General features: G+C 41.0%; 2 protein-coding genes across 3 annotated transcripts; one reads left to right on the plus strand and one right to left on the minus strand.

The window, feature by feature from the left end:
* Positions 1 to 231: 231 nt before the first annotated feature.
* Positions 232 to 18,764, minus strand: gan (gigaxonin). 2 transcript variants are annotated; one of them, XM_033635342.2, is made up of 13 exons: positions 18,613 to 18,764; positions 17,820 to 18,016; positions 17,469 to 17,583; positions 16,982 to 17,332; positions 15,212 to 15,280; positions 14,878 to 15,029; positions 14,498 to 14,619; positions 14,192 to 14,304; positions 12,476 to 12,625; positions 8,572 to 8,708; positions 5,590 to 5,724; positions 5,121 to 5,230; positions 232 to 5,018 (listed from the first exon to the last, which is right to left on the minus strand). In XM_033635342.2, the coding sequence occupies exons 2-13, from the start codon at positions 18,002 to 18,004 to the stop codon at positions 4,846 to 4,848; spliced, it is 1,812 nt and encodes a 603-aa protein (XP_033491233.2). In that variant the 5' UTR covers positions 18,005 to 18,016; positions 18,613 to 18,764; the 3' UTR covers positions 232 to 4,845. The 2 variants fall into 2 exon arrangements, with proteins under 2 accessions (XP_033491233.2, XP_078024372.1); XM_078168246.1 differs by lacking the exons at positions 16,982 to 17,332; positions 17,469 to 17,583; positions 17,820 to 18,016; positions 18,613 to 18,764 and adding an exon at positions 15,976 to 16,058.
* Positions 18,765 to 19,477: 713 nt separating this feature from the next.
* acd (ACD shelterin complex subunit and telomerase recruitment factor) lies at positions 19,478 to 22,451 on the plus strand. Its single transcript, XM_033635343.2, has 2 exons — positions 19,478 to 19,649; positions 19,766 to 22,451. The coding sequence occupies exon 2, from the start codon at positions 19,861 to 19,863 to the stop codon at positions 21,661 to 21,663; it is 1,803 nt and encodes a 600-aa protein (XP_033491234.1). The 5' UTR covers positions 19,478 to 19,649; positions 19,766 to 19,860; the 3' UTR covers positions 21,664 to 22,451.
* The last annotated feature ends 2,837 nt before the right edge of the window (positions 22,452 to 25,288 follow it).

The raw sequence follows: 25,288 nt of genomic DNA on the forward strand, positions 1-25,288 counted from the left end.
GCTTTACACGTTAGATGTACTATAGCAAAATGCTACCAAATAAAACAACATATAAATACTTCTTGTATTTGTAATAAATTTAGAACTTTAACAATGGAGGATCAGTATTGAGAGGAAACTTATTCATTCTTTGCCTGAGTCATCGATTAAAGTCTAGTTCTCAGAATGAGTATCAGCACTTGGTTGCATCCAAACAAAAATATAAACAAATAGGATATAGACAGGATATAGTTGACCACATTGGTGTTTTAATTCCGTTGACGTAAATGAATGACACTCATGACCAGCATCTTACAAAACTTCCTCATGCATCACTAACAAAAGTACAAACTGAAACAACAGTTCCACTGCCCATCTTGCACAACACAGCTTTGGTTAACGCTACACCTTTTCAGTTTAGTTATTATTTTCACTTATGCTCTGCTCCAGTGTATCACAACAAAGTCACAAGGTGTTTCCACATGAGAATAAGTGTTGTTTAGGATACAGAGCAGCTTGGAAATGTAATGTAGTATTTAGTGTAAATGATTGGACACTATGGAATGCTAGTGTCTGTGCAAAAATAAGGAAGCACAATATTGACATATGGGCCTCAGGAGACTGGTCCTCCAGCTTTGTGTTGTGCTGAGAGTGACGATGAACTGCAGGAAATCCTTTATTTCAGCTGGTGAGTCATATCAGCGTGAGTACTGTCTGGGGACTGTTCTTTTACTGACAGGTTTGATCTGGGGTTTGACACAATGACAACATTGACCTTTTTATATATTTCAGATTATATCAAAAAATATCAGTTTGGCTTTTTTGTCAGCTGAACATAACATAGAATAAAGACTAAACTTAAAAGTTAGTCCTTCCTGTTAGCGACAGCTAGAGAAAAGTGATGATGGAAGAGCCAGAGGAGAATCTGCTTTGATATTTATACGGAGAGCACACTTCCTGTAACAGACTACATTTCTGTGGAGTTATGATGTCACTGACATGCATGCTTGGTATTATGCTCTACAGCAGTGCTTGAAGTGCAAAAACATAAGTGCTAGTACTCCCCTTATTCACATGTTGGTGTGTGCACTGGGGAGATGGAAAGAGTTGTTTTATGAGTCAGTTTGCTTGTGGCAGATGAATGATATGTGCAGGGTTACTTAAAGGAACCAGTCTTGTCATCACTTGCGGTGGACTTGCTGGTTTTGATGGTGCTAACGTTACATCAACAGACTCTTTGCTGCTAGAAGTGACGCTAAGGTTAGCTTGCTGCTCCCGGCCTGCATTTAGTAACGTATGATTTGACTTTTGAAGATGAAGCTGTTTCTTAGACTCACCGCCAACAGAGAAGGCATGGAGAGGGAAGACAAGAGTACAGCAGCTTGTGAGAAATGCCTGGTGTGCAAGAAAAGTTATGGTACACCAGTATGAGCCAGGACTCATACTGCATACTGCAGCCCTGCAATCAATTGCCAGGACTGTGTAACGCTCAGTACCGGCCCACTTCAAACACTACTTTACAGTCACCATCATTCATGCCTTTCCTGCCTGTAGACATGCGTTGCTGCACTTCTTTGTTTGTAAATACAAACAAACTTGTAAACCTGATGTGACTATTTATGACCCTATGTGTAATAAAGCCATCTTCACCTTGGTAACATAATAGAACATCAAAGCACAACAGAAATGGCGAGATGGTGCACCTGAACAAAGTGGTAAGTTTAGTGTAAAACTAGGTGGTTATAATCTATCACTAAATGTTGACTCAACTTATGTCCAGCTGGTGTGGCAGGATGCCTTCTCTCTCAGTTTGAAAGTTCTAAAATCTTGTTTTGAATTTTGGTGCTGGGGTTTGTTTTTGATTCGGTGTGTGAACAGCTCTGACTCCCACTGATTCAAACACATCCATTTTTTTTTACAATTTTCCACACAAAACACATGAAGAGTCTTTAAATGGTAAATCATTTTCTCACGTTTGATTAGTTTTTCATTTTAACAAGAACATGGATTTCTGTATTTAAAGACTACTTTTTATAGGACCTTACCGGCAAAAGCACAGTTTAAACCCTGAAAGTTTCTTGTGTGCAGTGTGTGTCAAGTGAATGTTCTTCCTGATCTTATGAGAGGTGTGTTTGTATTAACACTCCATGAGCTCCACTGAGTGTGTCTACGTTTGTATGTGCTGCCCCAGGAGCCGAGGACCGACAGCAGCAGCTGTAACTCACACAGAACAAATGGGGTCAAGGGATGCCAAAACTGTACTGACTGGAAAGCCGGGTCAGAGGTCACAAAGGCAGCAACGCATCCAGCAACTGAGGAGTGTCACTCGCAGCAAAGTCTATTTCTGAACAGGCTGGGTCCAGACAGCTTGGTCAACAATTAAAACTGACTACTGAGTAGAGCACATGTGCCCAAAACAAATTTCCTATTTGGGACATCTTATCTTGTCTTATCTTAAACATTCAGCAAGTTTGTGGAATACACGTCAGTGAAAATGTGGAAGTCATCTGCCCAGGGGTGTTTTTTCAGTGAAGGAGATGCTGCAGATACACTCACTGAAACAAGTTACGCAGCCAAGGTTACTGTTGTGTTGCATTGTCTCTCAGTGATTCATGACTTCATGGAAAATCCACTCTCAGATCCTCATCCATTCTATGCATAAACCATGAGTCTGTGCAACGCATTGTGGGATAAGTTCCACTTTGTTACACTAATAACTCTTTGATTAATGTTGGGGAATGGTTAAAAGAAAGTAATGCTGACTGTCACTAGGAAACAGGGAAAGTCTCCCATTTCAGATATTTTACTGACCCATCCATCCAACCCAACCTCCTTCCTTTACTTAAAGCTTTATAAAAATCTCCCATTACTTCCCCCTTTGCTTTCGATTCACAACAGACATAATTCCTACAGCCGCTAGAGGGCTTTGTGACTGCTTCTACAACCCCAATGGCACCCCCAGAAATGTTTCATAGGAGTGGCCACATGATGCTACTGAAAATCTTCGGGTGGAACACCACAACCAAAAGCCATAACTGAATTTCAGGAATGCGATTATGCCGTTTAAGTATATAGGCTAGTTGAAAACTATGTCTGATACTTTGGTTTCTTATTTTACAGTTGATGTCACAAATTATCTGATGTGCATGGACATTACATACTGTAGACAGTTACCGACACACAGAGTTCAAGGGACCCTTTTGAAAACTGGCATGCAAGTTCTTCCCTCACCAAAATTTAACTTTGGTTATTTAGTCCCCTTCCCAACAAGCTATGCTGACATGGTTGGTACCAAGGAGCTTGATTAAGCTTGATTTATGTTTGGGCACATGACACTTTTGATGAGTGTTGCACAACACATATGACACATTTTGGACAGAAATTAAGTGTAATAAGTAGTCTTAAATGTGCAGTGTGTCTGTCAGCAGCAGCTCCCATGGAGCTCAGAGGACAGCGGCCGGCCGAACTGCCTTCACCAGGCAGACAGACATCAGACTTTTAGTGACCAAAAATATTTTTCACGTCAGTGCCATGGGAAGAAATCAACAGTGTTTGTTTTTAGTAATTCATTTATTTCCCTGCCCAACATAGTGAGTGAGGGGAATCTGCAGCTTACAGAGGGAGCTGATCCATCAATAAATATACTCTTAACCTAAAAACACATATACAGAGCGATATTTGTGTGATTTTAAACAACTTCCTGTGCAGATTATGCTTCACTAAATGAGACAGAAATAGACTCGTAGCATGAAAAGAGCAGGGGGTCTCTGGTTACCAAGGAGACGACTACAAGATTTCGGCAAAGCTTAAATTGAAAACGTTGCACTGCTCTTAAATTTATGTCAAGTGAAACTCTTCAAATGTGTCGCACGCACAACCTCCCTTCGGGGGCTCTACTGTAACCTCCCAATCAGAGAACAACATGAGGTAAAGCAGAATACAATGGCCAATGCAATTTTGTTAGCGACACTTGCTACAAAAAAAACCATGACAGTGCCCACGCTATGGCCACAAAGTTTTTTTGTTTTGCTGCATTTAAAACTAGAAAGCGGCGTACACGGATGACACGAGTTGATGACATTTCACTGCTTGCATTTTTTTTTCCTATTTACATGGTAACAATACAATTCGCAGACTGACAGGTCCCAAAGTTGATACTGTATAGTCTTACGCATACTGCTACCAGAATTTTATGAGAGCCAACTTGCACAGTGTAACATGCACTGAACCCATAAGATCATTGTTATTACGCACAACGCCCCACAGCTCTTTGATTCTAGGAGACCAAAGTCTCACTTCCCACTGAGCTACAACATTTTCAACCCTTCACCTCCACTGCAGCTGTTGCAAAAATCAGGACACGTGATTATGTTGTAAATGATTGGCCAGAAAGATGAACAATACACCAACAAACAACATAATACATCCTAAAATACAAATTGCAACTCAGCAGTGCATTTAAAATGTCAATCATAATTCCTCATGTAACAATGTGGTAGATAATTCATCACCTGTTGTTCACAGTTTAGATCCCTCACCAAGCAACAGATCATCAGTAAACATAACAAATGAGGAATGTCCATAAAAATAAAAAAGCAAATAATGATCAAATCCCATGTTAAAAAGAAAAAATATTTAGCGTTATAAAAAAACGGTCATAAAACTTATAACGTTAAACGATCTTTTGTCCCGTCGAGTCTCAGTTGACTGTAAACTCCTGAATGGACAGTCACAATCCTCAATATCTAGCAACTATAATAATATAGTGTTCATAAAATCCCTAAACCAAGGCCTACAGCAGGTAGAAATTACCAGTGTGCAAAAGTGGAGCATGAAGTCGACGCAGCACCAGCTGGTGTGCCAAAGTCACATTCGGATTCGGAACATGCCCTGGCTCAACTGAAGGCGGAACAGTCGACAGTTGGCGATGCGTAGCGCAGCGCAGGCTGTTTTGGAGAGGTCAGTGGGTAACATGGGCTTGGTGCGATGCCACGTCCCAGTGCTGCGGCGAAACTCCCGAATGTAGTCGAAGCTCGTTCCTGTAACATGCAGGAAACACCAACCTTACACATTCAAATACTGACATTACTGTAACCTTATCAGAAATCTGTTGTTGTTTCACTTGGTGTAGTCTTACTGACCTGTGTCCAGGTCTCCCACAACATAGATGCTGGCTCCAATGGGCACAGCACCATAAATGAAGGATGAGCTGGTCTGGATACACAGTGTCTGATCATCCAAGAGCATCCACCTGTACCCATCATATTACAACAGATATGGGTAATAAAAAACACATTTCTCTGTATGAAATTTAAAAAGGAAATAATAAAACAGATCACAAAAAATATGAAATATAATAAAAAATTATCAAAAATAATCAAAAACTTAAAAACAGCCATTAAATTTTCCTTGCTGTGAGACTGTTTTCTCAACTTGTGTTTCCAAGGTCAAGAATGATTTTTGACCCTTACATTTACACCATGATGGGACACTAAAACCCAGAATAATTGAAGTAATAATAACGCAATCAAAGAAACATATAAAAGTTTAAAACTTGCAAGTTTTAATTAGCTTCAAAAAATCCTTCAGAAGCAGTGTTTCCATACTGACCTCCTCATCTCGTCATGATAGAACTCAGACTTGCAGGTGGTCATCTGTCTTTGCTCAGGGTTGTCATTCTCCTTGCTTCTAACTCCACCGAACACGTAGAGCTCCTGGCCGACGCCACATGCCACCGACCCAAACCTGACCAGGAAAGAAGTGAGGAGTAAGTTTTCTGGAAAATCAACTGAGAAACTGTTAATGGATAAAATAAGCAGATGTTCTGTCTGGTTTGTCTCCTATTGGCTAATTTCTGACAAATCAATACACTTTCAACCTTTTAAATATGGCCCATAGTACATAGTCTAAAATGCATGGCAAAAAAGCATTTGGGGTGTGTCCAACCAAGTCAAACAGCACATCATCTGAAGTGCAAAGTGAGGCACAAGGGGTAAAAGGGTTGTATTTAGTCTCTTAATTGGTCATAGTTGTGTTTTGGGTGTAACATGAATTCAACCAATCAAGAGTGTCATCTCCCATTCTCTTTAAAAGCCAGGGGCCGTATTCACAAAGCTTCTGACTACAAAGAGTTGCTCCTACTGACGAACTAATAAGAAAATTCTTTGAATTGTGATGTTTTCTTAGAATTTCCAATTAAAGTTAAGACTAAATCCTGGATGTGCCTGTGACAACCAATCACATCTGTTAAACGAATGCACCATACCTTGTATTGGGGTCAACCCCAACTCTTCACTAAGATAAAAGTTTCCATCCCTTTCTTGCTCAGAGTTGCTTTGAGAACTTTCCTAAATCAATCTTATGCTAGGACTCCTTACTGAAAATGTTTAGGCTAAGTTAGAAGCTCTCTGAGAGTACTCTCAGAATGTTTGTCAATATGGCCCCAGGCATGCCTGCACCTGGTGCACTGCCATTTACATGGTGGATCTGGCAAACTGATGAAGTGATTGGTTTTCTACTGAGTTTAATGCAGTAAGAGCAGTGATGTCACTGCTGCAAATAGTATGACAAATTTAAGTGGCAAAACTAAAAATTGTAGTTTTAAACTTGATGGAGGAAACAGAACTATACTTTTTGCTTCTGAAATAATCGATTAAATAATGCTGCTTCTCATGTGTAAATGTGCACAGGGTCTCTCTTAATGGGGAGTCAGGCAGCAGCTGTGCAGCTCTGCTCTGCTCTCTGCTGTGTTCATGTTTTAGAGAATGTCATTAATATTTTCTGATTAATGATTAACCAACCTGCAACCCATGGGGTTGTGACAGGCAGAACCTGTGTGTGTGACAGTCAGAGTGCAGGCGTGGTGAGAACAGACCTATGTGGGCGCATCTTACAATCTGAATAATGAGCCCTTTAAATAGCAGTAAAATACTGCAGCATTCTGACTTTGGACCAGGTTTTTGATGGTCAATGGCAAAAACACTCAAAATAGCAATATGCCAACAATGTACCTTGCACATAAGGTGCCAGAGTGCATAAAGAAGCATCTAAATAGAGTTTGTTTATTAAAAAATAAATGAACGGGAAAGGGAGAATTATCCCGACTACCGACAGAGGTCCAGGCTAAGTCTCCAATGTCCTCAAGTCCAAGAGACACCCCTGCATACACCTGACCTGTGTGTGGCAGCCGCAACTGGATTTGTCTATTTTTTTTATTTTATTTGATAAATGTTATTGATGTCTGTTTATTAACTTGCCCCTGGCCTCCAGTCATTTTGCAAAAGTGGCCCCTAGGCAAAGCAAGTTGAGTATCCCTGCCATTAATTAATCCTGCTTTGCAACATTGCACAAAACAACCTAAAACAACTGGACATATTAAAGAAACACCGCCAATGGCCCTATCTAGAGCCAGTGCTTGGTTTGTCCATTCTGGGCTACTGTAAAGAGGCAAAATGGTGATCTCCATAGACGAGGACCTGTTCCTCATTTAGGTATACTATATGCTCAATAAAAGGTAACTAACTAAAGTACAACAATTCTTATTTTCAGGTGATGATACAACAAATAAACATACTTTTCACACTGTATTCCATATCTGCCAATATATACCCTTAAATCCTACACCCTGAACCTTTAAGTCCATAAGGTTAACATTTAAAGGGAGGTTTGGTAACTTACAGCTTGAACCAAGGAAAAGACAATGTGTCAAAGAATCTTGAAATAAAAGTTATCGGCTGATGATGAAGAGAGGCCAGTATACGGTATGTTTATAATCAAAGGGTTCATGGCACAATGGCTGATCCAGAGGAAAAATCAAGGCAATATGAAAGAGGCAAACATATACAAACAGAAATAAATATGTTCTTTACAAACCAAGGAGTAGAAAAATAATCTGATTTTGCCAGCATTTATTAACAGATAGAGGTAAACGTATAAAGAAGCTCCCTAAAGTGATGTTTCAACTTGACATCTGGGTTGAAAATGTCAACAAAATAGGCAACTCTACAAGGAATGATGTCACACACCTCTTTGAGGGTTCAGTGTACACATGAGCTTGAATTCTACCTTCTCTAAACATAAAGGGTAGTATTAATCAAGTGTTAGGCAAACCAAAGGACAGAATGTTGTTTCTTCACATGTTAGGATCACAAGTTCTGCTTATGACTAACAAGTGTAGACAGTGTGACAACATCAACATCCTGAGTAAAACGTTGATATGACTGCCATGATTTCAGTATGACTGTGGTGTCATTTGAGGGACATTAAACTGAAACTAAAACTGACAGTCCTGAGAGAGCAACAAAAACCATGAAGCTATGCTTCATTTCCTGTTGAGCAATATAAACAGCGACAACATTAAGTATCACAGGCTGTTAAATGTTAAATGTTGGCATTACATGGTAAGTGTGTATAATGTGACCAAAATATCTCTAATGGACAGAAAAGAGAGGATAACAAGACAATAACATGAGAAGAAGAAAACAAATATTGACTTTAAACTGGTTTGTTTGTCAGCTGATCAAAGTATAGATCATCTTTCTTTCATCCTGCTCAGACCACAACAGCTAATCAGCAATCAGAGTTTGTGTTTACCTTCTCTCCTTTAGAGGACAGAGGCCTGTCCATTGCAGGGTTTTGGGGTTGAAGCATTCAACAGAGTCAAACAGCTTGCCGTAGGAGCCCCCACCCATGGCATAGATCTTCTTATTCATGGAGGCATAGCAGCCGACCTGAAGCAGAAGACAGACATGGCTGTACAAGTCACGGCATGTGGGGAGAGGTTCGCAGTAGAAAAGTGAAGCACTTTGTCTAAGGGTTGTAACAGCCTTGGGCCCATTCTTCTTGGTCATTTCAGTTTCACTGATAAGTGTGTGTGGTACAATGTCAGGACAAAGAGAACTGTTTAATGTGAGAAATAAAAATTAGGCAATAACTAAATAAGGAGGCAGAAAAAGTTTATATTTATGTTGGTAATGGAATACAGATTTTTTCTTTGAATGACTCTTCCAGGTCCCTTTTCACTTGGGTTGAGAGGAGGGGTTTTGAGAGAATTTCACTTGCATTTCTTGCCGTCTTTTGATAGTTACAGGAAATGAGGGCAGAGAGAAGAGGGATGTCATTCAACAAAGGTCCACAGCTGAACTTTAACAGGACAACTGAATTACACAGTCAGTGTCTCAAACCCGAAACCACAGAACCCTGCAATCATAAACAAATATATAACAGATCAATCATTTATGTCAAATATTTCTATCTCTGTCTTGTAGGTGTCCCTCTTCCCTCTTATCATTGGGCTGTGGGACTGGTGGTCCAACAAAACAAGTTATTTGAAGACATCGCCATGGACTATTTATTTATCAACCTAAATTCTAATGGCCATTTTTCATTCTTTTCTTACTTTTCATAAACTGAATGATTATTCATGTAACTGTAAAAATGATTATAAAAGATTCTTCAATAATAAAAAACATATCCTTCATTCTAGCCCTAGCTAGTCTCTGTTTATTAAAAGGATGCAGGTTTCGGGGCGTCAGTGGCTTAGTGGTAGAGCAGGCGCCCCATGTACAAGGCTGATGCTGCAGCGGCCCGGGTTCGACTCCAGCCTGTGGCCCTTAGCTGCATGTCTCTCCCTCTCTCTCTCTCCACCTTTCACACTTCACTATCCTATCAATTAAAGGCAAAAAATGCCCATTAAAAAAAAAGGATGCAGATTTTATTAATGAAATAGGGCATTTGGGAGTTCTCCCCTAGGAAATTTTGAGCATCAAACAATTTCTGTTTAACTTAACCAAAATAAAAATCCTCTGTTCCTCTCATGTTTTTATTGTTGGGGAGAATGCACATGTTCTAAATATTGAGGGGAATTTGTCTATGTAAACAACAAAACAACACAACACAACACATAACTACCCCAGAAGCCGCTTTGAGTACTTTGCCAGGTGTTTATCTTTCGGTCAGTCTGTCTGTCTGTGGACTGATTTTGTCACTTGATTTACAGGTGTGTAGTCTGGGTTGGAAATTAACTTTTTTGTTCACCTGCCACTGTGGCTGGTGGATTCCCAAATCTACCAGCTACTCCATAGATTACCATTGTTTTTTTGGCTGGCGAGTGAAGCAAATCTAGCAGCCACTTGCATATTTTAGCAGCACTTGGCTCATGACTGATGCCAATTTCCAATCCTGTGTGTAGCTGAGATCACAATGAAGGTCAAATATGGTTTGAGCAAGGGCTGGAAGTAGCCCCTGGCCTACATTCACTGGTGGTAGATCGCTGTATCACGGCTGGAGTGATCGCATCCCAAGATGGTCTCTTGCTCTTATTGTGTTGCTGGAACTCAGCGTGACAGTAGCTCAGTCCATAGGGACTTGGGTTAGAAACCAGAGGGTTGTTGGTTCAAGTCCCGAATATTGAGCATGGACTGGTAGCTGGAGACGTGCCAGTTCATCTCCTGGGCACCGCCAAGGCACCCTTGAACGAGGTACCAAAGCCCCAACTGCTTGGTGCACCTGTCCTTGGGCACATCTCTCCATTTTTAATGCATAGGTCCTGTTTGTGCATGTGTGTATTTCAAATCCCCCTCAGGGATTTATAAAGTATTTCTTCTTCTAAAGGGAGGTAGCAGCCATGTCAATATCAGCAGAACATAATCTATAGATTAGGTCTGAGAAACTAATCCAAACATAACTGGAACCAGTATCACAGCCCTTTTCGGACATAGATTGCATAATAAAGCTAGTTCGATCTATCTGTTAAAGATAGACATAGGTGTCTTTTACATTAATGTCCCTTACAGCTTCATTCAAACATGACAGAACATTTACAGAATGAGACAATGCTAGTTGGTACCAGGTGTGAGAAAGTAAAAGAGTGTATGAGACAGGGTTCCCCCGCATTTGTTATGTCAAATTCAAGGACTTAGAAGGATCAGGATTAATTACTGCTACAACAGTGAGAATGTTTATAATGAAAAGTATCAGGCATTACAGAAGCTCACAAACAGCAATTGAAAAGAGAGAGAGGCTTGACTGTGTGAAGAGGTCTCAGTTGTGATACACTGATGACAGACAACATCAAAGATGATCAAGTTTTTATTCTTGCACAAAATACATAAAGTCAAGCACTTTCAGTGACCCATGTCTATTTATGTCTATTATCTATTTTTCCCTCAAAATTACAAACTTTAAATGATTTGAAGGACCTGTGGGGACCCTGGCGAGAGTAGTGGATTAAAAACAAGCCAATTGTTGGAAAAAGACAGCTGGGCGGTAGCAAGAAAGAGCTGGTACACAAAACAGATGTCATGTCGGTCATGCAGATGCACTGTGTCTTCAGTCAACATGACATGATGCAGGCCAAAATGAAGCTTAATGTAAATACTGTCACAAACAGTGTGGAGAGCAGCATCACTGGGAGTGCTCAGCGCTGCGTGTGTCTCGCCGGTGAGCAGGAGGTCATGTCATGTGCTGCGGGAATACAGTATCTTGGATGTTGGAATGTAGTCAAGTTAGTGGTGATCCATGAATGTAACAGTGTATGTTCATTTTGGGCTTCGTTAGGTGCGGCAGTAGCTCAGTCCATAGGGACTTGGGTTGGGAACCGGAGGGTCGCCTGTTCAAGTCCCCGTCTGGACCAAAATATGGAGTGTGGACTGGTGGCTGGAGAGGTGCCAGTTCACCTCAACCCCCTAACTGCTCGGAGCACCCGTTATGGGCAGCCCCACTCTGACATCTCTCCACTTAGTGCATGTATAGGTCCTGTTTGTGCATGCGTGTGTTCGGACCTGTGTGTAATTGACAACAGAGTGAAAAAATTGAATTTCCTCGGGGATTAATAAAGTAAATTAAATTAAAATGTTGTCAGAAGATAAATGTTACAGCTCCTCAAGAATTGTTCAGAGTTTTGGTTGTAGCTTCTAAATACAGTAACACAGAAATTAGGCCCAAACTTAGCTACAACCCTTTTCTCCCAGACTGCAGTCTGGAGGCTGAAGCCGGTCATTTAAGTGACATTATTTTGACACTTGTTTGTTAATATAATGTGAAATAATCATGAAATAAAATAAGGCCATTCAGTGTTATTTAGATATTTCTATAATATTAATTATTTTAATGAAATACAACATATTTCAGTTTGATTTTCCTATTTCAGCAAATAAGAAGTTCTTAACTACTGAATATGTTCAACAAATTGTAGTCTATCATAATCCATGTTTTATCCATGAGAGTTAATATGAGCTCCACTGTGAGGACGCAGAATCTTGTTTACTAATAGTTACTGAAGTTTACTGTCACAAATAATCGTGATATTGATTTTAAATGATATTTCCAGGCCTGAGTTTGGATCTAATTTAAAAGAATTTAATGTACAACATTTCATTTAACAATAAAGTGGGGATATAAATGTAACTAGTGTGTTGTGCCATTATTGTGTCTGAGTAATCAACAGTGTCACATGTTGTACATCCTGTTAATGTGATATTTGTGTATGTGTTATTACCTTGCGGACCATGGTCATGCTGGTCTGCATTTTCCAGGTATTGAAGTGAGGGTCATACACCTCAACTGTGAGCAGCTCTGTTTCGTTGGTCTCTCCTCCAAGAACGTAGATCAGACCATCCAACTCCACCACACCAAAGCTCTGACGAGCCTAGACATGATAATCCAACCACACACATAAGCACTTTTGGGCTTTTTAGAAAATTTCAAATCACACTTAGAACACAGTAATGGCACCAAGCTATCAAAACAGTATTAACAATATATTGAAGTCTGACACATGTCTCACACATGAGCATTTAGAGACTTCAACAAAATATATCCAATATACAATGTGAATGCCAACACTGAAGCGTAAGCAGATGACTATGACTACGTAGTCTGTCAAGTCTGCTTGTGCTGCCAACTTGGGTTTAACCTGTATTGCAGCTCTGCTGGCACCTAGTGGTCATGAAGTAAATTAATACAGGGGTCAGAGAGCGTACAAACATGGCTACGGAAACACACTTTGTATGGTGGACTGATCATTTACCAGCTTAAAAATCAGCAAAACAGACAGCTGCAAACAGCAGCAAATACCAACAGCAAAATGTTTGAGTTGAAAAGAATTACTATTCAAGATTTCCCTTTAAAAATACCCATAGACTTATTCAAAGGTAATCTTTTCTGATTATCACTTATGACCCACAAAAAATGTGTGATGGTGTATTTATCTGCAGAGACTCTGCCCTCTGGCTGTATTTCATTTTCTTCATATTTTGCTGTGTCTGGGACATTCCTTGGCACAGAGCGCAGGTGAGGTTGGGATTTTATAAAGGCACCCAGTTACCAGACCTTTAGCAGCACACATTTAAGAGGAAGCTAAGACAACTGCAGACATAACAACGGGAAAAAATGCAAATAAAGCACACCAGAGTAGAGCTGCAACAGCTAATTGATTAGCTGTCAACTATTAATTTATTGGGGCGTGGGTAGCGTAGTGGATAGTGCTGGCGCCCCATGAACAGAGGCATTGCCTCATTGCAGTGGTTGCAGGTTCGAGTCTGGCCTGCAACCCTTTGCTGCGTGTCAGTACCCACTCTCTCCCTGTCTCCCCATTTCACACACTGTCATATCAATTAAAAGCCCAGAAAAATAATCTTTAAAAAAAAATAAATTAAAAAAATAAATTTATTGCCAACAAATGTGATAATTGATTTATTCTCAGAAATAATAATGTCAAAACTCTCTGATTCCAGCTTCTTAAATGTGACTATTGTCTGGTTTCTTTACTCCTCTGTGACTGTGGACTAATTATCTTTGTGTTGTGACCAAAACAAGACATTTGAGGACATCATCTTTTTGCCATTTGGACCAATCAGCTAATCCATTAATTGAGAAAATAATGAACAAATTAATCAACAATGAAAATAATCGTTAGTTGTAGCCCTAAAAAAAGAGTGAAGCTGGGGTTAGCTTTCACTTTTGCTGGCGATACGATCAACAAAGACTAACTGACATGTCCAGCAAAGTGCACCTTCAGAACTTTCCATCTGTTTGATAGAAACATTGAACTTTAGGAACTGCATAGTAAAGCACAAGAAAAAAATGACAGGGAAATTGAGGAGAAAAAAATCTACTGCAAAGATGACTCTCAGTCATTTATATTACTGATAACAGAGTAATTTTAACAGCTGAAGTCTCAGGAGAGCATGGTTACAGAAAGGGGTGAGTATACCTGTAGCATTGGCTGTATGGAGCTCCAGGTGTTGGAGTCAGGGTCATATTTCTCTCCACTGTCTAGGACTGTATTGTGTTCATCTGCTCCGCCCATGACAAACAGAAAACCCTCTAACAGACAGGAAACACAATGTCATTACTCACATATATATATATATATTTACTGGACATTATGTTTGCACTGTTCTGCTAAATAGAAGAACAACATTTCATTCAGTCACTCAAGACATGAGTTACAGATGTGTTTGCTGCATCGCTTCAGTTGTGGTGAATGTTTTTTTTTCCTGGCCTAGCCAGCACTAACCAGCAGCAACCACCCCGTGGCCGACACGGGCGACGCTCATTGGCTGTAGCTCGATCCAGGCCTGTCTGTTGGTGTCATAGAGCGGACACATGCAGCGTGTTGCAGCAGATGGCTTCTTAGTTCTGTGCAAGACAAAAACCATCATACCACACAGGATGTGAGCCGACCATGTGATCTGGGTGACCTCATCATGACCTACAATACCAGTGTTTTCCTCTGTCATAGTCATTTCCCAAAATGTTTTTGAAGTGAAAAGCTTTTTTGTAAATCATATCTAGACACTAAAGCTCTCCACTGAACATTTAAGATTATGATGTAATGCTGATGATAAAACTGTGAAGTCCAAATAAGAAAAATAAAGATGGTGGACAGTGACTCACTTGCGATCCTCTCCTCCGGCGATAACAATGCACTCAGAGTAACCTCTGGGTTTGAAGGCAGCGAGTAGAGCCTCCCCCTGCAGCGGACCAGCCCCCAGCACCTGCTGACAGTACTCTCTGATCACCTCCCTCATCAGCGGCTCTCCCATGGCCTGATGGGATACCATGCAGCACACAACAAGGTTAGCTACTGAGTTAGCCTAGAGGAGTTTTGCCTTAAAGTCAGAATACACAATGAGAGACACAATCTGACTGGACATTCACATCATCACACAGGTCCTGTTGTTACACTTTTGATTATACTATACATTTGAATCTGACCATCACGTTTTACCTGCTCTCTCAGGTAGCTTGCATCCAGGCCCTGCACCCACACTGCAGACATCACTTCCTTCATAAGCACCTACACATACAGATGGAAGACTCACTCTTGGTTTATGGAACAAACACAAGCTCACAGCACTTGGAGCCAAATAAATTCATTGTTTGGGCCACTTGGGGGCAGAGAAACAAGCTGTCAACACAACACTGACATGGCATCATCTTATAAAAAATGTTGGGAAGTAGATGCCTATTTCTACATCTGCTAGACACAGAGATACAATAGCATTCATGTAGAGTTGTGTGTCTCCACCTGGCAAATCTAGGACCAATATTCACTCCCCTTGTAGCTCTGTGTTGCTCTTCAACAATTAAAACAAAATATCTGACTCTTAAGCTGCTGAATGTTCCCGTTCAGAAACTAGTCAGGGGCTATGTTTACGTGTACTCTAATATTCCACAATTATTCTAAATATGACAATATTCAGAATCTGATAGGCTCATGTGAATAGCATATTCTGTTTGATTATTTCAAATTAGGCATAATTGCAAATGTAGCATTTTCTGATTGACACATGTGGGATATGGCGATATTTGGGTTTAGGGGCATTCTGTGGACATCTGCACAGCGCATTTAAAACATTGATCTCAACTAGGGGGTGTCATTGCAGTTTGGGACACACGGCATCTTGCTTGTGTACACTCAGCTCTGTGTGCTGTAGTGTTGTCAAATTTGGAAAGAGAAACACACCTACTGTTAAAAATGATTAAACTTACATCAACAGGTTTTTGTATATGTGCAAATATCACAACGGCAACCTTTTCAAGGAGGTGGTTGAAGGAATGAAAGAGGCAGGATGGGCGAACAAGTCTGCAATCTGTAAGGAAACTATAAAAAAAACTGTTTTGATGCAAAGAAGGAAAATGGCACAAGTAGCTCCAGCTGTTTTACTTTTCTATATTTTCACAAGATAAATGCCATGTTAGGGCATGATAATCACAGTATGCATACTGTCACTGCACATAAATGGGACGATTAATGGAATATTAATTTTCATTAGACATGTTAACAGGTTAGCTGGAATCTTGTCTTATTCAAAATAAGGGCAAAAAAATGTTGTTGTTTTTTTGGCCATGTACACAAACATCACTACCTTTGTCTTATGTTTGGTGCTGGGCAAGTACTGTAGAGTTGGTTTTATCAGAGCTCCCTGATTCTGCTGGAAACAAGTTTGATAATTAAATAAGCATGCAGTAAAACCTAAACAATGAACTCACAAGACTTGTTTGAATTGTGTTATCAATCAAAGGGAATGATAAGATGATGTTAATTTTTTGTCAGTGTTTTTGTGGCTTAAGCACAGATGGTGTGGAAAAAATTTGCAGTGCATGACAGATTTGATGATTTTCATACCATGCAGAAATAAAGTGAAACCAAAGGATTCCTAGAAACACCATATTCACATTTTACAACACATGTTTACAAAATACTTATCTGGGGAAAAGTAAATTTGATATGTACTAATGGGGTTTCAACATGAAACCCACAGATATGATCCTGTGAGAGGTTATCCAGAAATATAGTTTAACATCTATTGTTAAAAGGCCAGAGCTAATTTGTGCAAATTTGTGACTGTCCTGGTTTATCCTAGTTTAAAATGAACTTAATTCCAATACTGAAAAGAAATTATTTATCCAATCAGCAGTTGGTCAGCTGAGCAAAAAGTTACCTGTCTACATTTTACATTTTCTCCACCCTGAACTTGGAGGAAGCATCACCCACCCTGCGATCCTCGGGGTCATGTGCAAACCATCGCACCACAGCCTCCAGCACATGCTTTTCATTGCCCACATTCAGCTTCTCCATGGCCAGCACCTCGCAGAGCCGGTCCGGGGGCAGCTCTCTGAATTCCTCGGTGCGTGCAACATCACCAAAATGTGTCTGCAGAAACTCGGTGGCAGCATAGTGGACGTGGTAAAGGCAGTAGTGCAGAGAGAAGAGCCGGATGCCAAGGCAGTTCTCTGCAGTGATGCAGCTCTCTAAGAACTGGCAGCACAGGGACTTGAGGTCTGTCATGAGGAGGAGGTCAGATGCCTGCACCATGTCCTGGATGGTCTCTTCACTCAAAGTGATCTGTGTGTGACAGCCAAAGCCAAAGGGATAACAACAACTATGTGTCAGCACAGGCAGGAAATAATTACTCAAGCTTACCACGCCTAAAAACATTAGTGTGTCATTATGCTTTTTTAAAAAAAACCTGCACACTCACTTCACCGCTGAAGATGTAGTCCAGGATCTGTTTCATGATGGGCATGGAGACCCCCTGCAGCTCGATTCTGTATGTAGACCCATCTTCCTTTGGGGGATTGTAGTTCAGCTTGGTCCTAACAGAAGAAAAAAGACATTAATAAAGCTGAATATGTCAAACATGAAAATGAAAACTAGATGCAGGTGATGCACATTTATAACTCTCAGCAGTACCACTGCCTTAGTGACAGTGGACACGCCCATGTTGCTTTAGCACTGTAACCACCAGCCAGAGATAACAAGTGTGATGATATCAGAGCTGGTGTGACTGACTCTGTGCTGAACACCAGATTTCACTGCCAGATGTTCTAACCTGATATAAGGGCTGGCAGCAGCCAGGATGTTTTTCTGGATAGGAAGCTCCTCTCCATCAACCACCAGCAGCGCATCGTGGAAACTCTGCTCTTGCCAGAAGGTGCGAAGCACCCTGAGGAGTTTCTGGGAATGTTGTGGGTCCGAAACCTTCGAACCGGGATCACTCGATACAGTATCGGGCATGTCTGGGCTTGACTATGAACACATGAACAGGGGACAGCCTTCAATTCGGCTTGCACAAAATACAACACACAACATCTGTTCCCATAAAAATTGTCTTTAACAATGGGTTGGTAAGTTACTCGTCTGGCTAGTTAGTCATCTACTAACGCTACTGCACAAACCAGAGAGTAGATAGCTGTGTTAACAAAATCCAAATATTAGAAATGAAACTTAAATAATGTAATATAATGTTAAGTCAGTCACTTGTATGCCGAATACTGTGAGAAAACTAAGGCGTCGTACACTGACATGTTTCTAAATCAAGTTTGGCGAAGCTGCTGGTGAAAATGGTGCGTAAAGGCTAGGCTACTAGCAAAACAACCAGCACGTCGGTAAACAACAGCTCCTTTGTCAAAGACGACAGAATGTCACTGGCAAAACTCTATACAATTTAATGGAAAAGGTAATTTAGTCAACGTTAGTCTGACTTGGTTAATCTAGTAACAAATGGGAGAAAGCTACAAACCCACTATCATAGGCTTGAGACCTTAACTGTATGTTTACAATGGTTTCAAACTTGTCATGTTTTTCATTTTGGCAATTCAAGTGCACGCTCCTTAAAGTCTTACCTTAAGACTACGAAATGCGCGTTTCTTGTTTTACGAGCACGGGCTGTACCTAACTGCATTTAGGACGACATGAATCATTCCAGGCGAGAATGTGGAAACTGGACGTGAAGACATGTAATGTGCTGCATTCAATGTCAAAGGAAATATGATTAATACGAAATTACTGTTAATGTACACTTAAAAGTGTATGTGCACCTATCCAGATAGAGATTTTAAAAAGCCATTTTGTGACTAAAGACAGCAGATTCGTTTAATAGTTTTAGACCATGTACGTAATTAATCCATGCTTTGAACAACTTAGGTAAGAACCACAAGAGCACGTCCAGAATTCATGTAGCTCCTGAATGCAGCATCAGCTAGGCGGAAAGCGTGCTGATAAACACCGTTCCAATACTTTAAAGGCAACCTGTGTGCAAACATAATTGCGGATAAACCACTGTATAACAGTTACAAGTTAAGCGATATAAATGACTATGTACCAAGTATCTTTTTACACCAAGATAAATAAAACTCTCCCGCACTGTCCTGGTCTAGATTTCGAAATGGATAAACGAAGTGAGAAGATAGAACGAAGCGGAACGCGGCCACAAAACCAAACCGTCAGCACAAAGTTGTCTGAAATACAACCAAACAGCATTTCCGGTGTGAGTAAAACCTAAACCAACTAGTATAGTTTTGGTGTACTTTATAGTAATATACATCAATCTAAAACAATGAGCATATTTTGATGGTTTAGTACATTTCAAATTTCCAATATACATGTATTCTTGGTCATACTGACTAATTTATGCAAAAGTACACCAACATTTGCGCTTTTATTTTGAAAGGTAACTGCTACCTTTCAGCAACTGAAACAGTTGTCGCCGCCATAACTTTCCTCAACTGTTAACACTATTATGCTTTGCGCAGGACGTCTCAAAGGTAAAAGCGCTAACTATGTGTTTAGGATAGGCACGCCCAGTATTATGATAAGAGAGAATCGTGCAACATCGCTTTCAAACTGCCCGTCGTGGAGACGTCAGTATGGTGCAGTCACAGTAAGTTTTTCGCGCTTCATTTCTACCTTCTCTCCCCGATGAAATCAGAATGCCATGTTAAACCAACAACTTAGTATTTTACAATGTCTCATAGGTGGCATTTCTTGTGTTTCTAGCTCCCAGAGTGACGTTGTGAAGGAGGAACCAATGAGCATTGTGAGTGTGTGTCTGACGGAGCATAACTGGAGACTCACAGTTTGAAACTACAAACATGCCTAGACCCGCTCGGAGCACACTGTCTCCGTGGATAGAGAGTCTGATCCTGAGCTATGGCAGTGAGGAGGGGAGCAGCAGCGGGCGGCTCAAGGCTCATGTCATCGGGGTGGGTCAGATGTCTCAGTCCCAGGCTCAGGGCTCTGAGGGCCCCACAGGGCTGCTCTTCCTGTCCGACGGGGTGCTCCGGATCCCGGCCATCCTCACGGCATCAGCTTGGGAGCATCTCCAGGAGCAGGAGGACCGCGAGTGTTTCACCAGCCTGGTCAACACCACCGTGTGCATACAGGACTACCGGCTGCAGTTTCACATGGCCCTTGAACAGACAAAAAGCAGATTCTTCTTATCAGTTGGAGAGCTGGCTTCAACTGCAGCTGGTCCAGTTAAAGACAACACTCCTTGCTGCATGACACTGCCCTCCATCAGGCTGAAGGTCTGTATGACATGGAGGGCCCTGCTGGGTCAGGAGGACTCTCAGAAGAGCCAGTGTGGGTTTGATCTATCAGAGCTGCTGGGGGAGTGGCAGCATGACTGTCTACAGGCTGTGCTGGAGGATGTTCAGGAGAGGCTGATCGTAGCAAGCAGCCGCCCAGTGAGCCCGCAGCCCTCCACCTCAACTTACATCCCATCACTGGCCCACCCAGATACATTCACTGCCACAAGCTGGGACGTTGACAGGGTCAGATATAAAGGAATGAAATGTTTCACTGTCCCCATAAAGTGTCTCATCATCCCAGAGGAAGATACTCAGCGGACCTGTGCTGGAACAAGTGGCCGTTGTGCCGCCTCTGAGGACAGAAAGAGAGAGTTACTTCAAGATTGCAAATCTTCAGAGATGACGCTGCCTTCAGTTGATGGTGCAGAGTGGCGAATAGCCAAGCCAGCAGTTGTAGAGCCAGATGGAGACAATGAGAATTCACCTTGTCCATTGGAGGACAGCATGCTACACGAGGGCTTGATGATTGACAGTGACATCCGGCCTTTATCCAACCCTTGGGACATTTTTCCTCCACCATGTGAAACCTCATTATCCTCTGATGCATCCCCAGAAGCAACGCCAACCCAGTCACCCCACAATCCCACTGCCACTGAATTCAAGTCTGATCATTCTGCAGTCTTAACCAGCACGCAACTTCCTGTCACCAGCTCCGAGGAATCCCGGCAGACATCCAAGAACAGCAAAGGAGAGAACAGCTACCTCCCGCCATACCAGAGACAGCCACACTCAACTAGCCTCCCCACCACTACGGTTTCTTCAACTTCTGTGAGTTCACCAGAGCCTTTTAGCAGACCGTCAAACCTACTGCCTGCCACAGACGAACACCACAGTGACACAGCACAACAAAATCTTCCGGCTTTGGACAAGGAAAAACAGACTTTGGAAAAAGAAACCTTTGAGGGAAAAAAAAGAAAGAGAAAGAGAAGTGAGCCATCACCAGAAGCACTGACCACCTTAGTGGAAGAGGAAGTGGAGGAATCTCAGATTAGTGGGAGCCCTCCGTCTTGGCTCTTTGACAGTCAGGCAGGCTCCAGGGCTGAAGAGGGCAGCAGTCACAGACAGGGTCAAACTGTGGGGACTGTCTCGAGTAAGAGTCCCACTGTTCACAGCGATGGCAGGCCGTTCTCTTACTCTTACCAAGCGTCAGGACAGAATCTGCAGGATTTCAGTCGTTTCAAAGTCGCACAGTCCTTGCTGCACTGGGCGGTGAAATATCTTCTCATTCCAAAGCAGACAGAGAATCCACACGACACATCAGTGACCTCTGATCAAACTTCGTCTGACAGGACTGAGGTCACCTAACTTTAGGTTCAAAAGGTTGAGAGACAGTTAAGCTAATTAATCTGTTAATGTTTGAGTTGTTTTATTGTTTCATCTGACATAGTGTTGACTCACAGACTGGTGGTATTCCAGAGCAGCTTTATACGCTATGTCTGAATTACCAAGTAATAAGTTTAAACTTTGTTCCTTTGCTGTCTTAATTTAATCTTAAATGTATATTTCACCCCCCAGACAATCTTTTGTATAACAACTACTTACCCTGTGTTACAACAAATTGCATAGATAGTGTATTTGTGTTCTTGTGTGACTCTGATGAATCCAAACTAACCCTTTAAACAGCAAAGTCGCGCAATAACACCAAGTAACCAGCTGATCGAGGCAGCAGTAGACCAGCAGCTCCCGTGTTCAGCAAGGTCAGTGGAGTCTGGCTTTGAAGAGAGCAGAGATAAGTTTAATTTTCAGTTCGGCCTCCTGTTGGAAGGGGCTGTCTGTTTGGGAAGTACTGAGATACAACTGGATAAATGAGACTAGGATTATACTGCACAAGTTGTGTGAGAGTTTATAAATAGATGTTTTGATATAGTTTTGCTGTTTAACGCAGCCTGCCCTTTACTCAGTTCATCAAGAATTTTCTCAGTTTTTCAATTCTACGTTAGCCAGTGGCCTCTGAAAAAAATTTTCTTCAAGAATTAAATTTAATGTGGTGAGTAATTTATGTACAAAAGGTCATGTGGGGGGATGAAATATCTCCTTAGCTCAGGGTCTGCTTACCAACCAAGTTTTGTAATAAAGAGTTTGTTCAACCAAAATATTTCATCTGTTTTTATTCCTTTTATGGGTCTTTCAAGTAAATATAGAATGATCAAGGGACTAAAGTGGACGTTACCATCATCATCATATTAGAGGAAACAACTGACCTGTATTAAGCCAAGCAAGTGTCCATCATGTACTCTAAACTATACAGAGTAGGGGAAAAAGGCTTTTCTAAGAGTCTGGTGAACCCTCAGTGTTTTAGTCAACAAATTATTTCAAGTTACCAAAAAGTCTCAAACACGTATCTGCTGTGCTAATGTAACATTGCAGTTTTCTATTTGTCCAGAAGATGTCACCAAATACCACTCGTTGGAACTTGGATTACAAACCAGCTGAGGTTGAGAGGTTCAGTGCAGAGTTAATGACAAAAGGCCAGACCACAATCCTAACAAATTAACAACATTAATATAATACAGATGACTTATTCAGTCTTCAGCTAAAACTCATACGCACAGTGACTGTAATAAGTAGTAGTTGCAGTTGATCAAATCTGCATTTCTGCCCCAAATTTATTCTCATAATGGCAAGTTGTGTACACAAGAAAATACCAGTGAATGGACAAATTATCATGAGCTTAGTGGTTAATGGTTTGACTGTGTGACAAAAAGCAGAAAAGGACTCGCACACAACTGTGTGACAGACATTTTTATTGACAAGGCTTAGAGTCCCACTCTGCATTCTGGTGACATTTTCTGCACCACTTTGTGCCATTTCAGTATCAGTTTGTGGTGTAAATGTCTTTAATTTTGTCAAAATAAAAGTCCTCTGCTACTTTCATGTGTACTTTAATTATTTGGGGGGACAAATGCACATGTTCTAAATATTGAGGGGGATGTGTCCCCTGTGTCCCCCCCCAAAATCTACACCTCTGATGTAGTGACATCACAACCAGTTTGGAAGCTCCACGATGCATGAGAAAGCACTTTTCAGTGAAGAACGAGACTTCTTGTTTCCAGCAGTTAAACTTTTGAAATGAAAAAGGTTAGTATATTCATACGTTTTGGGTCTTTCAGTGAGCGAGGTGTAGATGTAATTTGAAATGTTTTACTGATATAATTGAACTTTCTATGGAAACACCATATCAGAAGCAAATTATTAGACAAAGCAGGGTATTTTTATGTCTCCAAACATGTCTGGAGGGGCTCTTTAAAGTGACATACAGTATTGTGTATACTGTTACATCTTTTAGGGTAAATTTGACTAAACTTAAAGCTGCATGCAAGGAAGGAAACAGATCCACAAGCTCTTCAAAGGGTAACTGGTATTTTTTAAACCTGGACCCTATTTTCCCATTTTTGTGTCTGAGTGACTAATGGAGACAACGATTTTTGAAACTGGTCCAGTATGGAGCGAGAGGGCTGCAGCCAGAAGTGGTGAAACAGGCGTCATGTACGTCTGTCCACTAAAATGCTTGTTTTTGCCACTGACAGGCTCCGAGTGTTATTTTAAGTCTCTTACAACATTATGGAAATTATCCCTACAGAGACAGACCTTTTCCATCCATGATTTTAGCACGTATGGAGCAGCATATTTTCAATCGAACTGGTGAACTGAGGGTTTATTTCAACCAAACCAGAGTTGGTGACTGTTGTAACAGCGGAAAGACGAACAAAATGTTTTGGTTATTTTTTTACTTTATTTTGTTTCTCTTGACCTTGAATGAAGTGTGTTTGACAATGATCAAATTACTGTTTATTTAAATAGAGTCTGGTGGGTTTGGCAATATAATTTCAGGGCTGTTTTGGTTTAACAAAAAGAATCTCATTCTTTAACAAAAAGAGATCTACAAGAGATCAACAATCTGAGCTTGTCAGCGGCAAAAAACAAGCATTTAATGGATGTTAAGTCACTGTGCTCAATTGTCCATTGTGTTGCATTGCACCCTGCTTTGCAGTTGCCGGCAGCAGTGCTTTTACTGAATCAGTTCCAAAAATTGTTGTTCCCATTAGTCACTTAGACACAAAAACATGGGGAAATTGAGTCCAGATTGAAAAATGCTAGTTACCCTTTAAACTTTCTTTTTGGTATTTGCCCAAGTCAATTGAGGGAGAAACTGATAAGCTCCCTGCTTTACAGGTCATGCTTTTTGAATTATTTAAGAGGGCAGGAAACAGTTGAACCTTTGGGCCTTTGTTGAATTTGCCTGGTGTTTGGTCAACTTATTAGGTAGTTGACATGAAAAAAAAAAAGGTCTTTTGAACATCAATTAATGGTACAGTGAGCTGTGACACTCAATTGGAAATGAAAGCTGAGCGATCTATTTGCTAATTTATCTGAAACATTACTTGAGCTCCCTCTACACGGAACATTTTGTAAAATTGTGTGAAATGATTTCTCACACTGGTCATGTAATGTTAATCAGGATGTAAATGAGTCCTGTGTCTGAAAGGCTATAGCATGAACACTGGGATAACAGCCCTCCAACAGAACTCCAGCTGCTTACATCACAGGCTCCTATAGTGCAGCGGCTGACAGATAAATACTCTGTATCAGTTCTAAAATGTGTCTTCTGCAGTATGGATGGAAAGAACTTTCCAGCAGCTGCCCTTTGAAAATGTCAAATGTGGCTTGCCGTGGCCTGTACACGTCTAATACTTGCATGTTAGTTTAGTTTTATTTGCTAATGAATCACCGTCTGCTGAGAGAGAAACAGAGAAAAGACCAACTTCTGAGTTTATCCACTGAAAGCTCCAAACCCCTAATGTAAGCAGGAGCCAGCTGTGCGCACTTGTAAAGTTGTTATAATCCTCCTTTGACCTATAAACAGGAAAATACATAATATAAAGCATCATGCTCACATCTACAAATAATACACTGTCCATGTTGTCCTTGT

This window comes from Epinephelus lanceolatus, chromosome 5 (assembly GCF_041903045.1).
Source record: "Epinephelus lanceolatus isolate andai-2023 chromosome 5, ASM4190304v1, whole genome shotgun sequence".
In the NCBI taxonomy this organism is placed as follows: Eukaryota; Metazoa; Chordata; class Actinopteri; order Perciformes; family Serranidae; genus Epinephelus; species Epinephelus lanceolatus.

Bases quoted from the DNA above. Each gene is read 5' to 3' on its own strand.
- acd (XM_033635343.2), top strand. From the start codon at position 19,861: ATGCCTAGACCCGCTCGGAGCACACTGTCTCCGTGGATAGAGAGTCTG.
- gan (XM_033635342.2), bottom strand. From the start codon at position 18,004: ATGCCCGATACTGTATCGAGTGATCCCGGTTCGAAGGTTTCGGACCCA. The intron at 17,584-17,819 runs GTTAGAACATCT...TTCTTCTGTTAG, and splicing joins GCTGCCAGCCCTTATATCAG to GACCAAGCTGAACTACAATC. The intron at 14,620-14,877 runs GTGAGTCACTGT...TGTCTTGCACAG, and splicing joins GCCGGAGGAGAGGATCGCAA to AACTAAGAAGCCATCTGCTG.